General features: G+C 42.0%; 1 protein-coding gene across 1 annotated transcript; it reads left to right on the top strand.

Moving 5' to 3' along the window:
- The first annotated feature begins 6,551 nt into the window (after positions 1–6,551).
- Positions 6,552–17,252, top strand: LOC140105460 (olfactory receptor 5AR1-like). The gene is made up of 2 exons (XM_072129415.1): positions 6,552–7,454; positions 17,097–17,252. Exons 1-2 carry the CDS (start codon positions 6,552–6,554, stop codon positions 17,250–17,252), a joined length of 1,059 nt encoding a protein of 352 aa, XP_071985516.1.
- Positions 17,253–17,507: the final 255 nt, after the last annotated feature.

The raw sequence follows: 17,507 nt of genomic DNA, 5'->3' as shown, positions 1-17,507 counted from the left end.
TTGCTGATGGGCATGAGTAAAGAGCTCTAATAGCCATCAGTATATGGCCTTCAAGGCCAAATTTTTGTAGCACTTGAAAAACATAGTCCCAGTTCACCCTGTCAAACGCCTTTTCGGCATCTATTGTGAGGAATGGGAATTTATTTATCCCACAAATTTGGAGGATATTGATCAGTTTTCTTGTGTTGTCTGAAGCTTGCCTACCTGGGGTGAAGCCAGACTGGTCGCAGGCTATAATGCCTGGTACCAATTTCTTAAGCCTATTTGCTAATATCTTTGCATAAAGCTTAATGTCCTCGTTCAATAGGGAAATGGGATGGAAGTTACACGGTTTATCCGCCGGTTTCCCTTGTTTCGGGAGAGCTACTATGAGTGCTGACAGCATTTGTTCAGGAAATTTCCCTGTCTGCGACGCTTTTTCATATACTCTATACTTTTTTAGTTTATTCGCTAATAAAGCGCCTGCCTTTTGGTCATGGGAATAAAATTTCATTTTTAACTTTTGTAGGGAACGTGTATAATTGTGGTCCCTTTCTCTGTTTAATGACTCTATCAGTGATTGGGAAATCGCTTGTTTATTTTGTTGTTCTAACAGGTGGATTTTAGATAGTGTGGTGTTAATTTCTTTCTCTCTTGCTTTCTTTATTCTGCTGTTTAGTTTAGATAGATCATCTTTCATATAGCCTTTGTGTGTAATCCATATTGAGAATATATCTGCTTCTCCATTGTCATTTAGTGTAAAAAATTCCCTAAGGGCTAATTCTATTTTAGCCGATTGTACTGGGTATGAAATTGTAGACATATCTGCCTTCCAGCTATAATCATTACATTCTGGGAATGTATCTGAGAGGGTGATCTTCACTGGAGCGTGATCAGACCACTTAATCAACCCAGACCAATCTTCGCTTGAATAGTTGCCACCTTATCCTCTAGATTGTTATGAAAGTCTACAAGTTCATTGTGAGACGTTACAAAGGAGGCTAGTTTATCTTCTGTATGCGACATTCTGTCACCTAGTTATTTGACAGATGCTTGAAGAGGTTTCAACAGGGATGTTATGTGCCTCTGCAGTGAGGATCTTAGTGCTTCTAGCATTATTTTTAGGGTATTTTCAGATACCAATTTGTCAGTGGTCTGGAAAGCTGCAAAGCTGTCTTGTGAGGAAGAGGAGTTTCCTGCCTCTCTCGCATTAGTGGAGATAAATGCTTCAGTTAATGAGTCATCCTGTTGCTTTGCTTTTTTCTTGGCAGGGCTACTTGTTGGGGTTCAGCTCCCCAAGTATATTGTGAGGTAGGGAAGTAGATTGGGAAGAGTTGCTGTCTGAACGCAGCATTAGTGGCAGCATATTGCTTACTGATTCCCCTATCTCTGGGGATGAAGCTGGGGACTGTGTGTCAGAGAGCTCTGTTCCTATGCTCCATCTATTGGGCACATCAAAGCTTATAGGGGAGATTTTGCCTTCCTTTTTAGGATTCATGCTGGTCTTTGCTGGCAGTGTAACTGTGCCGGCAGAGCGCGGGTGCTGCGTGTGCTGCGCTGCAACTTCTCTCCCCGCGCCATCTTTGCCGCGTGGCGTTCCGGCTGGGGAGTAGTGGCTTATAGCCTTACTTGCGGTCTCCCTCGCTCCGCGTTTCCTCCCCGTTGTCCCCGGTGCTCCGGGACCCGAGTTCGCCGGTCTGCCGGGCATTCTGCCTCCGTGATCTGCGGTGAGTCGCTGGTCTGTGCGGATCGGGTCGGGAGCTCCTTCCTCATGCGGCCATCTTCCTCAGCGGCCAAGTCACGCCCCCTTTCTATGTCTTTCTATGTCCACATTTAGGGCCCATTTAAAATGACAGGAAAATTCTAAAAATAAAAAAAAAAATCTGGAACCTGGCCCATTCTGAGTCGAATATCATCACTGTAAAACTTATCAGGGAGAAGAGGAGTTCTGGATGGTTTGTTTTAGAGTGTGAATGGAGCTTAGTTGTATTGATTTGGTTAGTATGGGTTAGTATGTTTTCTTTTCTACTTTCTGGTTAGTAGTTGCTGTGAACGGCAGATCTGTGAGGGTGATGGATGTTGGACCACCAACAATCTGATATTAATGACCTATGCTTAGGATAGGTTCGCATTATTTCACGCTTAACCCCTTAACGCCGCAGCCCTTTTTCGTTTTTGCATTTTCATTTTTCACTCCCCACCTTCAAAAATCTATAACTTTTTTATTTTTCCATGTACAGATCTGTGTTATGGCTTATTTTCTGCGTAACAAATTACACTCCAAAATGGTGTTATTTAATATTCCATGCCATGTACTGGGAAGCGGAAAAAAAATTCCAAATGCAGTGAAATAAAAAAACACATTTGTGCTGTATTTTTGTGGGCTTGGATTTTACGGATTTCACTGTACGCCCCAAATGACATGTCTACTTTATTCTTTGGGTCGGTATGATTACAGAGATACCAAATTTCTATAGATTTTATAATATTTTCATACATTTACAAAAATTAAAACCACCTGTACAAAAGAAATTTTGGGGATTTTGCCATCTTCTGACACTAAAAACTTTTTTATACTTTAGTGTGCGGAGCTTTGGGAGGTGTCGTTTTTTTGCGGCTTTTGATGACGCATGATATTTTTACTATTTTTCAGACTCCCTAGGGTACTTTAACCATAGGTTGTCTATACGATCCTATTATATACTGCCATACTACAGTATGGCAGTATAGGGGGATTTTACTCCTCATTCATGACAATGTGCTGATAGCTGATGAATACGTTAACCCGAGTCAGCCTCGGGTTTTCGAAAGACCCGAGGCTGCCATGTCGACAGATCCCCGCTCCCCGATGACGTCACGGGGAGCGCCGATCCTCAGAATGATGGCGGCCCATGCGTATTACATCACATGTCGGTAAGGGGTTAAAAAATGAAGAAAGATCCAAGCGCCTCAATTACAGTTTGTTATTGTCATCCGTACTGACTGACGTGTTTTGGGGGACTTAAATTGTGTGCCCTTAGTCATTGCCTAATTATTTCAGCCAAAAAATCTTCAACAGTTTTAAAGTAACAATGACCTATGACCATTTTTGGAGGATTTGAAAACTTTGTTGAATTTAATACTTAACTTTTTATCCCAAATGAATGAACACTTCATACTTCTTTCCCTAGAGATATTACATTAACACTTGGTTATATAAAAGTGCTGAGATTCTCATCACGTCAGGCAGATCCCTGCATCTAGGCTTCTGTAAATGTAAGAGTGCATGTACACAGGTAAGTGACTATTGTGCTCAATGCATACTTTGAATTCTAGTTTAATATATGTATTATGTGCAATATCTAAAATCTACCGAAAAATTGCATTAGTGCTTTTTAATTTAACATTAAAAAAATATCTCATCATGGAAATCAGTTTTCACGTGGGAGTAAAGCTGCACAGGGCATATTAACCTCCTTTAACATTGGGTGTACTGCCACCCTTAAAGTCTGGCTGTATAATATACCGATGTACCTCTTGTGTCACCCCCTCATCCTCATAGACTGTAAGCTCTTTTGTCACCCCCTCATCCTCATAGACTGTAAGCTCTTGTGTCACCCCTCATCCTCACAGACTGTAAGCTCTTGTGTCACCCCCTCATCCTCATAGACTGTTAGCTCCTGTGTCACCCCCTCATCCTCATAGACTGTAAGCTCTTGTGCCACCCTTTCATCCTCATAGACTGTAAGCTCTTGTGTCAGCCCTCATCCTCATAGACTGTAAGCTCTTGTGTCACCCCCTCATCCTCATAGACTGTTAGCTCTTGTGTCACCCCCTCATCCTCATAGACTGTAAGCTCTTGTGTCACACCCTCATCCTCATAGACTGTAAGCTCTTGTGTCACCCCCCCATTCTCATAGTCTGTAAGCTCTTGTGTCACCCCCTCATCCTCAGAGACTGTAAGCTCTTGTGTCACCCGCTCATCCTCACAGACTGTAAGCTCTTGTGTAACCACCTCATCTTCATAGATTGTAAGCTCTTGTGTCGCCCCCTCATCCTCATAGACTGTAAGCTCTTGTGTCACCCCCTCATCCTCATAGACTGTAAGCTCTTGTGTCACCCCCTCATCCTCATTGACTGTATGCTCTTGTGAGCAGGGCCCTCACTCCTATTTTTTTATGTGACGTCTCTCTAAAGCCTGAATGCAATATAATATAGAGACACAATAGAAAAACCCTACAATTTGCAACACAACCACAGGGTGACCACAAATGGTCACATGGGATAGAATCGACATATTGGGTACAATTATCAATCAGTGTATAAAAAAATTATTTTAAGAATTTCAGCACAATGATCAAAAACATGCCAGCACTCCAATGATTTGTTAAATATTGTGAAGTAGCCAACAAATACATGCTAGAAAATGACACCAAATTTATGATCTGGATTTGGTGGGACCTCTCATTTGATCTTTATCTTTTGACTGTGTCCAGCAGACTTATCATAGCTTTGCCGACAGATTATTCTTTTGGTGAGTGGCTTCTATGTACAATTGGCAAGAATCCCAATGTGATTTTTTTGTGCCTTTTTACCATGAAAATGCAGCTCGTAAACTGACAATTAATGTTCCTTTGTGTGTCTAGCTTTTTCCTGTCCAACCATTTGATAGTGAAATAGTCATTAAATCTGTGAGAATGTAACAGATGATAGGAAAACCCTGTTGTTTTTACAAGCTGGGGGGGATTCTATATTGACTTTCCGACCATTTTTTGTTGTTTTTTTCTTTTTTACTTGCTGAGAATGTTGTGCCAATTTTGGGCAAAGCTTTGATATTCCTAACACTTTTCCTGCGCTTCTAGTTTCCCAACACTTTTTTGGGCACAATTTTAGCTGCACACTTAGAGCTGCAAAAAGCTGGCCCACAGCTAGTCCACAGCTGGTCCATATGAATGTGTTAGTTCAGTTAGTTCAGACCAATTTTGGTCCTGTGCCAATTGTGCCACAATCTAATGTCCTAGTGTAAAATAATGCATGATTCGTTCACCAAAAACAGTGACCCTGCTCCAATTTGTGCATTCTTCCTCCTCTATCCATGCTCGTAGGCTTAGGAAACATTAAGTTTAACTCTTATAGTCTCATCTAGCAGTCTGAACTGGGCTCTAGTGCCTGACTTACCTAATATCTGCTGCATATCTCATTCTGTACTCTGCCTGTATCTTGCAGGAGTTAACTCTGTGTACCTGTGAGCACATCATCAGTCGTGTTAATGAAATGAGACTAGCCCTCACACCAGGTAATATGGGCTTGTTGATGCCCAATGCACCAAATCTTCTTTTTTTCTGATTCTGCACATACTCCATACATATATGGAACCTACCAAGGCTAGAAGTTACCATGTTCCTTATCCAGGACAAATTCTGGATGACGAGTGTTATTTTATTTTGAATCAACATTTTTTGCTGCTTTCCAGAAGGAGCTTAGATGTATTAGTGTTCTATACTAGTTTATTTTGTGGACACCAACATATTCTGACATTTGGCTTCCTCATCATGAACAGAAAATGGTAATATGTATTGGTTTCCCTTCTCTACTGCTATATATTTGTTTTGGCCTAATGATGGGGCTCAGATTTTGATGGGGTTGAAATTGATTAATGTGCCCTAATATTTCAAAATCAAATTAGGGGGAAATGGTTATTGGGGGATATTTAGGAAAGTGCTGGTGAATAGACCAGTGCAGCAGACTCCACAGTTGTATTCTGCGCCAGATAAATCATGCTGGATGATGTATCTGGAGTAGTTTGGACTATGGAGTCTAGCTTTCTAGTGGTCAAGCACCAGGATGAAAGCTACACAGTCTAACCTGGCATAGATTGTGGTAACCTGTGCTGGTATTCTAGTTAATTTGGATAGCAGATAATTTAATCTGCCAAGAATAAATGGAACAGAGTAGACATCTCCATCAAGATTGGCTTTATATTCCATATTATGTAACACAGAACTGTACTGCTGTAAGTCAGGGAAATATTAAAATAATATTTATGAAATCCCAACATTTTTAAAATCCAATTGTCAAAGAGACTAAAAAGTTTTTGGCTGGGGCTACAATTATAAAATATACAATTCTGACTCGCATACAAATTCAACTTATGAACAAGCCTACAGTACCTATCTTTTACCTATATTTAATATTTTTACACAATAATACATTGTTCCTCAGCTTTTTATCTGACTGAAGTGCATGACAGATCTGCAATCCATCCAGTTCTACAGTCACTATGGGAAACTAACATTTTTTACCAATTTTCCAGGTCTTTATATACATTGATATTCAAGTTCAGCTACTAAATAACTCTGGAATAAGAAAACTTGAGGTGACACACAAAAGACAAAAAAAGAAGAGTAGCTACAAAAAGCCAACTCATGGACCTAAGCTCTCCATATCAAGATCTTCAGAAGATAATCTGTTTCTTCTTTTTGAATCAGTACATCTGTCTGAAAAACCACAAAGTTTTTAAAAATAGAACTTTACATCTGAGGATTCAAGAATACTACAAATTTTCAATTTTTCCGGTTCATTTTCACTATATAATGAAATCAGAAGTTAAATGCAATGTGTCAGAATTCATAATCCAGGGCTTCACCGATATTCCTCAGCTCCAAGCCCCTATGATTGGGTTCTTTCTATGTATCTACCTTTTGATAATGTGTGGGAACTTGACCATTGTGGTTGTTATATGGAGCACCTCTCGCCTTCATACTCCTATGTATATATTTTTAGTAAATCTTTCATTCATTGATATTGCTTCAACCTCAAATATTCTACCAAACTTACTGGTTATACTCTGTACCAAAGAAAAGACCATCTCGTTTGTAGGATGTATAACACAAATGTATGTTTTTGTGTCGTTGTCTTGTGTCGAGTTCATCCTACTATCAGCTATGGCATATGATCGTTATGTAGCAATATGTCATCCTCTTCATTATTTTTCTCTTATGCCGTTAAGACTAAGTGCTGTTCTATCATTTGGGTCATGGTTTGTTGGGTTCTTAGACCCTGTTGGACATGCTGTATTCATATCAAATCTATGTTTTTGCTCAGATTACTATTTAGATCATTTTTTCTGCGACATAACCCCGCTCCTAAAAATCTCATGTACAGACACATCTCATGTCAACATGCTAAATTATGTAGAGGGAACATTGATAGGCATAACAGCCTTCATGCTCACTTTGATATCATATATTTTAATTATTTCTGTCATTCTAAAGATAAAATCTATTGAAGGACAACGTAAGGCATTTTCGACCTGTACAGCCCACCTGACTTGTGTCTGCCTGTTTTATGGGACAATCCTTTGTTTATACATGAGACCCACATCAAGCTTCTCACCGAAACAGGATAAGTATTTTTCTCTGTTGTATCTTGCCCTTCTTCCAATGTTTAACCCAGTGATTTATAGTCTTAAAAATGAAGATGTTAAGCAAGTTCTTGTAAGATCCTTTAAAATCAGCTTTTTTTTAAAGGGACACTGTCAACAGATTTTACCCCATTAAACTACTAGCCCCCATTGTTAAGGGATAAAAATGAGCTGAGAAGAATCATCTTTTACTAGAGATGAGTCACTTTTAAGGGCTGGAGCGGGAGTGCCACTTCAGACACCTTTTTCTCTGGATCTATATTACCACTATCTTAGTTTTTTTAGCAGCTGGAAACATGTTTTTAGTGTCTTATTAATTTAAGGATCTCCTCTTTCATGCCACATCAATCTTGTGGTTTTGGAAGTTATAATCCATTTTAGAGACTGCCAGGAAGTATCACTTTAGACATTATTAATGTAAATCTGAAGCTTATAAAGGTAAATCTATATTTGTCTGGAATTTCACAACAAATTTTTTTATTTGAGCATGAACCATACAAAGGAGTGAAATGGTTTGTACCAAGTCTGATTGTTACCCCTTAGCCTATTCTATTCTTATCCTATTCATATAAATGAATGGAATGTACATTTGTTCTGTTGCTTTGTTCAATGGCCCAAATTGACAAAAAGCCCCTGCACCTATTTTCTCTCTGACTTTTGCACTTTCTTTTCAGTGCAAATTGCTTGCACATGTATTTATAAAGTGTCTGTGACACAATTGTGCACTTATATGGGCGCTCTGCTGCACAGTTGGACCATACACCACATTTATTACTGCAAATTTCAATCGCCTAGTAATGTTTACACTATAAAGATCATTTTCAACCCCTTAATGACCGCCGTATCGGCTTTTTACGGCGGTCATTAAGGGTACTCCTTCTGGCGCGTCAGAAGAAGATTTAGGGACATTGGGCTCCTGCCGCAGCCTGACCCGAGGCTGCCGGCTTCTCTCCCCGCCGGGTTCCGCCTCTTGGCAGGACCTGGTTGTATGTAAATGAGCATGCTCACTTGTATTGCAGTGTAAAGGCTTTAACAAGCGATCGGATGATCAAGCCAAGAAGTAGAAAATGTAAATAAAGTAAAAAAAAAAAAAGATTAAGTTTTTTTATAATATAAATAAATAAATGAAATAAAAGTATCATAATCTCCCCAGTTACACATAAAATACAAAGAAACTATATAAAACACAAAAACACTTACATATTTGGTATCACCGCGTCTGTATCAATCTGTGCAAAAAATCTAAATCAATATTGAACCCACTTGGTGAACGATGTAAAAAAAACTCGAAAAACTTCCCGTAATATACAATTTTTCATCAAACAAAATCACAAAAAATGTTCTAAAAAGTGATCATAAAAAGTAATATTCCATAATATGATATGACTGAAAAGAACAACTCTTTTGCAAAAAATAAGCCTTCAATCAGATCTGATAACAGAAAAATACAGAAGTTATGGCCCTGAAAAGTTGTCAATAGTAAAAACAATGCAATTTTCTCCAATATTGGTTTTGATAAGGAAAATTGAGCAAAGATAGGAAAAACTATATAAATGAGGTAACACCGCAATCGTAGTGAACCAGAGAATAAAGATAAAATATCATTTTTACGTTACAGTGAGCAGGGGGAAAAAATGCTAAAAATCCAAGATAAAAATTGATGATTTTTTTTGTGCCCCCCTTGAAATAGTTAATAAAATCTCATGAATGAGCTTTAGAATACAAAAATAAATTTTCTATAAATTGTATCTCATCCCATAAAAAATAAGCCCTTAGATTTTTGCATTACCAAAAAAAAAAAAAAAAAATGTAAAGGTCGTACAATGTGACAATACAAATCTGCTGTGGACGGCGCCTCCATTCATTCTATACTCAGCCGTGCGCCTGTACAGAAGTTTACCACCACATATGGGGTATCAGTACACTCGGGAGGAATTGGGCATCAAACGTTGCAGTGCGTTTCATCATTTAATATATCCTGAAACTGTCAGTTTTGGCCTAAATGTATGTATTTTTCAAAAAAATTCCATAGTTTCTAAATCGCAGGTCCATATTGTTTTAACCCATGTGAAACACTTAAAGGGTTAATAGACATAATAGAAGTAGTTTTACATACGTTGGGGGGTGAAGTTTTTATAGTGGGGTAATTTATGGGGTTTTACTATTATTTAGGCCTTTCAAAGTCACTTGAGAATGAGAAAAATGCCACCTAAAGTTCTGCACCTCTTAACATCCTAGAAAAATGAGAGGGCACATAAAATATACAACATAAAGCAGACATTCCTTAAATGTTAATTATCAAGCTTTTTGGGTAGTTTTACTTCCTGTCTGGAAAGCAAAACATTTCAAACTTTTCACTTTTTTTCAGAACAAAACGCAAAACTTATAACTTAAAATTTATAACTAACATGAAGTACAATGCATCATTACATTCAAAACATTCTCAAAATCACCGGGATATGTTAAAGCGCTCCGAAGTTATAACCAATTATCGTGAGACATGTCAGATTTGAAAAATCGAGTTGAGCTGAAAACTCAACTAAACCCTTACTTTACAATTTGTATTGCTGTTTTTGTTCCTATTGCTCAGTGATGGTCAGTGTAATATTCCATAGTGTGGGCGGGGACTCGTAGTAGAAACTTCATGAACTATCTAGTTTAATGTGCTGACAATGTGCTTAGATAGCTTGAGAAATTTAGTAAAACTTAAGAAAAAATATCTAAGTATGGTATCCATGTCATCGTACTGACCCACAGAATAAAAAAAAGACATTTATTAGGCTATTTGAACACCAAAAAAATAAGTTAAAAAAACTATTACATAAATGATGCTTTTCTTCTCCTCCATGCCCCAAAAAAGTTACTTAGCCACCCGCTGGAGTTCACCGAAGTGGCATTGTCCGACGACAATGCACTGTGTCACGATTCACTAAGATTGTGCGCCTAATATCATGCATGTGTCGCTTCCCCACTCAAGTCCAACAGAGTTTACCATCTTTTTAGTGGTACATGTAAGTGCTTGGGCTTGCGACACAATTTGAAAGTTAAATCCCACGTTCGGTCTGAATCAGTTGGATCGTCCGATGGCCCGCCTCCCAATTTCGCATGGAAGCCAGTGCAGCTGTGCCAAAAAAGAATTGCGTGCACCAAAAAAACAGTGCAGACACCTGTCCAACCTGTGCAATATAATAGTCCCAATATAATAGTAAATGAGCCCCAATATGTTTTCAACAATAGGGGATTACCAACCCCAAAATGGCATCACCAGAAAATGCATCTAATCCCGCCAAAAAATTGCCTACACATGGCCCAACTAACAGAAAAACTAAAATTCCATAGCCTACAAAAGGACGCCAGGGTGCTCCTTTCCTTCTGCTTCTTACTGTGCGCCCATACAACAAGTAATAGCCACATGTGGGGGGTCTCCGTACTCAGGAGAAATTGCATAACAAATTGGGTTTTTTCTTTAATTCTTTTGAAAATGTGTACATTTTAAATGAACGTATTACCGACAAAATTAGACCATTTAATTACTATGGAGAACTCAAGGGGTTAACAATCTTCCTAAAAGCTGTTTATGATAGTCTGAGGGGTGCAGATTTGAAAATGGGTTTAAATATAGGGGATTTCTAATATTACATATTTCAAATCTCATTAAAAACAATAATGATCCCCAAAATCTGCAATCGCCTTGAAAATAAGAAAAACGATATTCAATTTGTAGACTGTGTGAGACATCAAAATAAATTTTCCAGACATTTAAAAAATTCTGAAAATGTAAAGCAGACATATAGGAAATGTTATTCAGCTACTTATTTAGGTGGTAAAACTATCTGCCTGAAAACAAGATAATTGTGAATTTTGAAAATGACACATATTTTAAAAAAATTCATCAGTTTTAAAAAATGTTTTTAAAATTGCTTTGATAAGTAAAAGCGTTCAAAAGTGGTAACCATATTAAGTAACACATGTCAGAAAAAAGGGTCTGAGTCTTAAGCTACAAACTGGCTACATCCTGAAGGGGCTAGACCCCATCTCTTTAGGCAAGCCTATCACACTCACTAACTGCATGAAATGTCAACTCTCTCTTTACTAAACCCATCCTATGTCCTCCTCCCGTCTGTTATCTGGCAAACACCAGATATCAAGCTTCAGGCTTCTCTGCAGTCACTTTCACCTTTGACTTTGTATATAAGATGGCAGCTGATGGCCGGTTCAAGATGCAGCATCTTTATTTATTCAATTGTTTTATACTGTTCCCTTATAAAGAATGGCTGGACCATTATACAAGGTCTTATACCTCTTGTGTCACCCCCTTCATCTTCATAGACTGTAAGCTCTTGTGTCAACCCCTCATCCTCATAGATTGCAAGCTCTGTGCCATTCCCACATCCTCACATACTGTAAACTCTTGTGCCATTCCCTCATCCCCATAGACTGTAAGCTCATGTGTCACCCCCTCATCCTTATAGACTGTAAGCTCTTGTGTCACCCCATAATCCTCATAGACTGCAAGCTCTTGTGTCACCCTCTCATCCTCATAGACTGTAAGCTCTTGTGTCACCCCCTCATCCTCATAGACTATAAACTCTTGTGTCACCCCCTCTTCCTCATAGACTGTAAGTTCTTGTGTCACCCCTCATCCTCATAGACTGTAAGCTCTTGTGGCACCCCTCATCCTTATAGACTGTAAGCTCTTGTGTCACCCCATAATCCTCATAGACTGCAAGCTCTTGTGTCACCCTCTCATCCTCATAGACTGTAAGCTCTTGTGTCACCCCCTCATCCTCATAGACTATAAACTCTTGTGTCACCCCCTCTTCCTCATAGACTGTAAGTTCTTGTGTCACCCCTCATTCTCATAGACTGTAAGCTCTTGTGTCACCCCCTCATCCTCATAGACTGTAAGTTCTTGTGTCACTCCTCATTCTCATAGACTGTAAGCTCTTGTGCCACCCCCTCATCCTCATAGACTGTAAGCTCTTGTGTCACCCCCTCATCCTCATAGACTGTAAGCTTTTATGTCACCCCTCATTATCATTGACTGTAAGCTTGTGTGTCACCCCTCATCATCATAGACTGTAAGCTCTTGTGTCACCCCCTCATCCTCATAGACTGTAAGCTGTTGTGTCCCCCCTCATCCTCATAGACTTTAAGATCTTGTGTCAACCCCTCATCCTCAGAGACTGTAAGCTCTTGTGTCACACCCTCATCCTCATAGATTGTGAGCTCTTGTGCCACACCCTCATCCTCATAGACTGTAAGCTCTTGTGTCCCCTCCGTATCCCCATAGACTGTAAGCTCTTTTGTGTCACCCCTTCATCCTCATAGAATGCAAGCTGTTGTGTCACCCCATAATCCTCATAGACTGCAAGCTCTTGTGTCACCCTCTCGTCCTCATAGACTGTAAGCTCTTGTGTCACCCCCTCATCCTCATAGACTATAAACTCTTGTGTCACCCCCTCTTCCTCATAGACTTTAAGTTCTTGTGTCACCCCTCATTCTCATAGACTGTGAGCTCTTGTGCCACCCCCTCATCCTCATAGACTGTAAGTTCTTGTGTCACTCCTCATTCTCATAGACTGTAAGCTCTTGTGCCACCCCCTCATCCTCATAGACTGTAAGCTCTTGTGTCACCCCCTCATCCTCATAGACTGTAAGCTTTTATGTCACCCCTCATTATCATAGACTGTAAGCTTGTGTGTCACCCCTCATCATCATAGACTGTAAGCTCTTGTGTCACCCCATAATCCTCATAGACTGCAAGCTCTTGTGTCACCCTCTCATCCTCATAGACTGTAAGCTCTTGTGTCACCCCCTCATCCTCATAGACTGTAAGCTGTTGTGTCCCCCCTCATCCTCATAGACTTTAAGATCTTGTGTCAACCCCTCATCCTCAGAGACTGTAAGCTCTTGTGTCACACCCTCATCCTCATAGATTGTGAGCTCTTGTGCCACACCCTCATCCTCATAGACTGTAAGCTCTTGTGTCCCCTCCGTATCCCCATAGACTGTAAGCTCTTTTGTGTCACCCCTTCATCCTCATAGAATGCAAGCTGTTGTGTCACCCCCTCATCCTCATAGACTGTAAGCTTTTATGTCACCCCCTAATCCTCATAGATTGTAAGCTCTTGTGTCACCCCTCATCATCATAGACTTTAAGCACTTATGTAAACCCCTCATCCTTATAGACTGTAAGCTCTTGTGTCACCCCCTCATGCTCATAGACTGTAAGCTCTTGTGCCCCCCCTCATCCTCATAGACTGTAAGCTCTTGTGTACCCCCTCACCCTCATAGATTTTAAGCTCTTTTGTCACCCCATCAGCCTCATAGACTGCAAGCTCTTGTGAGCAGGGCCCTCATTCCTCTTCAACCCAAATCGAATCATGATGAATTATGTTAAAAACAGGTATTTTCTGACTGCGGAGAGCCTGTAGGGTGTTGTAGAACGTTGTGCCATGGTTAAATATGCATAGGGAGCGTGGTTTGGTCTTCAAACAATGCTGTGTTTTAGTATGACACGCACATGACAGCTGCCGCTCTTTGAATAGCTTCATTCTTCAAATCCATGTGCACTTACAGGGGCCCACTTGTCTAAATAATTGAAGCAGGAATGCAGCCTGACAAGGTAAAGGAGTGAGCTAAGGGCCAAGATCGCTCTATAACATCAAAGAGTGCACTCTTTTTACACTGACATCAGATGATTCCATAGATTACGACAGAACCTGTTCTGTTAAACATGGATGCATGTAGAAAAACTCCAAAGGAGTGGCGAGGGTGTTGGCAGTAATTTTGCACTGACGTCACAGATCATTTCGGCGTTCTTTTCATCCGTTACTGTCTGCTTTCAATCGGTCAATAATCCATCAGTATTGCTAAATCCAAAAACAAACAGGAATGGATGCAAAACAGAGATGACCAGTAAATTGGATATTTGCATGTCCTCTGTGTTCTGTATCCACTCCTGTTTTTGGCTATCGATCCTTAAGCTGACAGATGAAATTAAGAGGAAAATCAAACATAGTGGCAACATTATAGAGTGGTGGAGGATGAAAACAGCATTATGGAAATCACAGTGTGTTCCATGGAGACAGCATTCAGTTGGCAGCAACATGAGTAGGCATCAGTGTGGCACAGTGACAAAGTGTGGAGGTGGCGGCAGCAGCATCATGAGGTCATAGAGTGGCACAATGACAAACTCTGGAGCTGGCAGCAACATGGTAGGCCACAGTGTGGCACGATGACACAGTGTGGAGGTGGTGGGAGCAGCAGCAGCATGAGGTCAGAGAGTGGCACAATGACAAATTCTGGAGCTTGCAGCAACATGGCAGGCCACATGTGGAGTGTGATAGGTGACAATTCCAGTACCGGTTAAAGATGGTGGGAAGCAGATGGAGCAAATGGCAGCAGATGTGTGGCATCAGGCGGGCGGCACCATCAGAATAGTGGCTGAGGCAGGTAGTTAGAATCCAGACTCAATTCTCAACGTTTGGGGGAGGCGTCATGGCTGATCTAATCTGATGCATAAGACATTGGTATGTTCAAATCCTGGCTGATCCAGCTGATTCATCTTGACAAAGGTCTGTCTCTCCATATTACGGGTGGACAAGCGGGTTCTCCTTGGGGTAACGATGGCCCCTGCTGCACTGAACACCCGCTCTGATGCCACCCTACTGGCTGGGCAGGACAGCTTCTCTACAGCAAACGCCGCAAGGTGAGGCCACACATAAGGTTTGGTTGCCCAGTATTCCAGGGGATCCTCTACCTGAGGTGGTAAATTGCTGTCCAAGTAGGCCACCACCTCTTGGTGCAGGGTCTGCTCTATGTCCTGCTGCTGCAGGTGGAGGCTACCGTCCTTATCAGGCGGGTGAAGGAAGCTGCACATTAAGGACTCCAGACATGGGGAATTGAATCATGTAATCAATTAATCATGTTGATTTCAACATAGGAACAAAAAAAACTATGGGAAAACCAAAGCCCCTTCCTCTCACTGTAGCTAAAGGTGCTATGGGTGTTCAGATCCAGTTATTCAAATACGGAATTGAAACATTTTAATTTGAAGTTTCAAATTAATTTGCAGTTGAAATTTTAAATTTAAATTTGAATTTAAATTAATTTGAAATTTTAAAAAATTCTCTCCGGAAGATTGTGGATGCCACATGAATCATTCATTACAATTTCACAGAAAATATTATTTCTTTGCATGTTTTTCATTGGTTATATTCAGGGTAGAATTGCTAAGATCAATAAAAGATGTCTGTCACGGGTACACCCGCGATCCTCGGTACGGATCGCGGGTGCATCCTTGCCCCACTGCGCTGTCCCACCTCCCCCGGTCTGGTACTTACCTCTCCGGGCTCCATGCTGTTGTCTTCGACCAGACCGCACGCCTGTCTCGTCTGGCCGCGCGCCCTAGCAACTTTTCCAGATTTAAAGGGCCACTGCCCTCCTTATTGGTGCTGGCATCCCGGCTCTGCTATATAGCCTGGCAACTCCCAGCATCCCCTGCTGGATCTTTAGGTAATTCTCCTGAAGAGAAAGCCTGAGCATTTCCAGACATCTCAGAGTTTCCGTGTTCCTGTGGCGTTCCCTTGTTCCTGTGGCATTTCCGTGTTCCTGTGGCGTTCCCATGTTCCTATGGCGTTCCCGTGTTCCTGTGGCAGTCAGGTTATCCTGTGGCACTCCGGTTATCCTGTGGCGGTCCAGTTATCCTGTGGTGGTCCTGTATCCCGGTGGTCTTCCGAGGTCCTGCCAGCCATCCTGCCAGCCATCCTTCCGAGGTCCTGCCATCCCAAGGTCCTGCCATCCCGAGGTCCTGCCATCCCGAGGTCCTGCCTACCCATGGTCCTGCCTAACCATGGTCCTGCCTACCCGTGTCCCTACCTTGGCTTCCACCGCGGGCCTAGTCACACCCTCGAAGCGACCTGGTGGCTCCCCGCCGCAGCAATACCATGCAGCTTGCCAGAGCTGCTCCGATGACTCCGCAGCTTCCCACGGCTGCTCCGGTGACTCCGCTGTTTCCCACGGCTGCTCCGGTGACTCCGCAGCTTCCCATGGCTGCTCCGGTGACTCCGCAGCTTCCCACGGCTGCTCTGGTGACTCCGCAGCTTCCCAGAGCTGCTCCAGTGACTCCGCAGCTTCCCAGAGCTGCTCCGATGACTCCACAGCTTCCCAGAGCTGCTCCAGTGACTCCGCAGCTTCCCAGAGCTGCTCCATTGACTCCACAGCTTCCCAGAGCTGCTCTGGTTATTCTGCAGCAGCGGGTCTCTGCAGTGACCCGTTACTATAGCAGACTCAGACAAGTCAAATTAAAAGCCAGACAATAGCCTCCCCGACATGTTTCGCCGGATAACCAGCGTCATCAGGGGGCATTAGCCCCGATCCCCTGATGACGCCGGTTATCCGGCAAAACATGTCGGAGAGGCTATTGTCTGGCTTTTAATTTGACTTGTCTGAGGCTGCTATATGTACTTATAGGCCGAGTGAATACTCAGTATTGTAAACGGTATTAGGGTAACTAGCAGCCTCATACCTGCGGATTTTAAATTCATTAGTGTGATAACAATTAATTATAATTCTTATGGATACAATAAAAGTTATGTTTTAGGCCTGACCGTTAAAGCTCTATCCTGTCTTAAGACAGCTTTGTAAATAGACTAGTATTTCGACTTGGCAGTCCTAAAAGGGCTCTTTTTGTGATTTGATTACTCTGCAGCTTCCCACGGCTCCTCTGGTGACTCCACAGCTTCTCACGGCTGCTCCGGTGACTCCGCAGCTTCACACGGCTGCTCCAGCCTCCCCTGTGGCCACTCCAGAGACTCCACCAGCCTCCCCTGAGGCCGCCCCAGAGTCTCCTCCAGCCTCCCATTGAGGCCGCCCCAGAGTTTCCACCAGCCTCCCCTGAGGCCACCCCAGAGTCTCCACCAGCCTCCTCTGAGGCCATCCCAGAGTCTCCACCGGTCCTGCCTACCCATGGTCCTGCTTACCCGTGGTCCTGCCTACCTGTGGTCCTACCTTGGCTACCACCACGGCCTAGTCACACCCGCAGAGCGACCTGACGAAGACCAGGAGTCCACTAAGACTCCGCTCCTGGGTTGCGGCTAGCAGCATTATCCCCCGCTGTGGT

Source organism: Engystomops pustulosus, chromosome 11 (assembly GCF_040894005.1).
Source record: "Engystomops pustulosus chromosome 11, aEngPut4.maternal, whole genome shotgun sequence".
Taxonomy (NCBI): Eukaryota; Metazoa; Chordata; class Amphibia; order Anura; family Leptodactylidae; genus Engystomops; species Engystomops pustulosus.
This window is presented reverse-complemented; position numbering and strand designations above follow the sequence as displayed.

Bases quoted from the DNA above. Each gene is read 5' to 3' on its own strand.
- LOC140105460 (XM_072129415.1), top strand. From the start codon at position 6,552: ATGAAATCAGAAGTTAAATGCAATGTGTCAGAATTCATAATCCAGGGC. The intron at 7,455-17,096 runs GTAAGATCCTTT...ATTACTCTGCAG, and splicing joins AAGATGTTAAGCAAGTTCTT to CTTCCCACGGCTCCTCTGGT.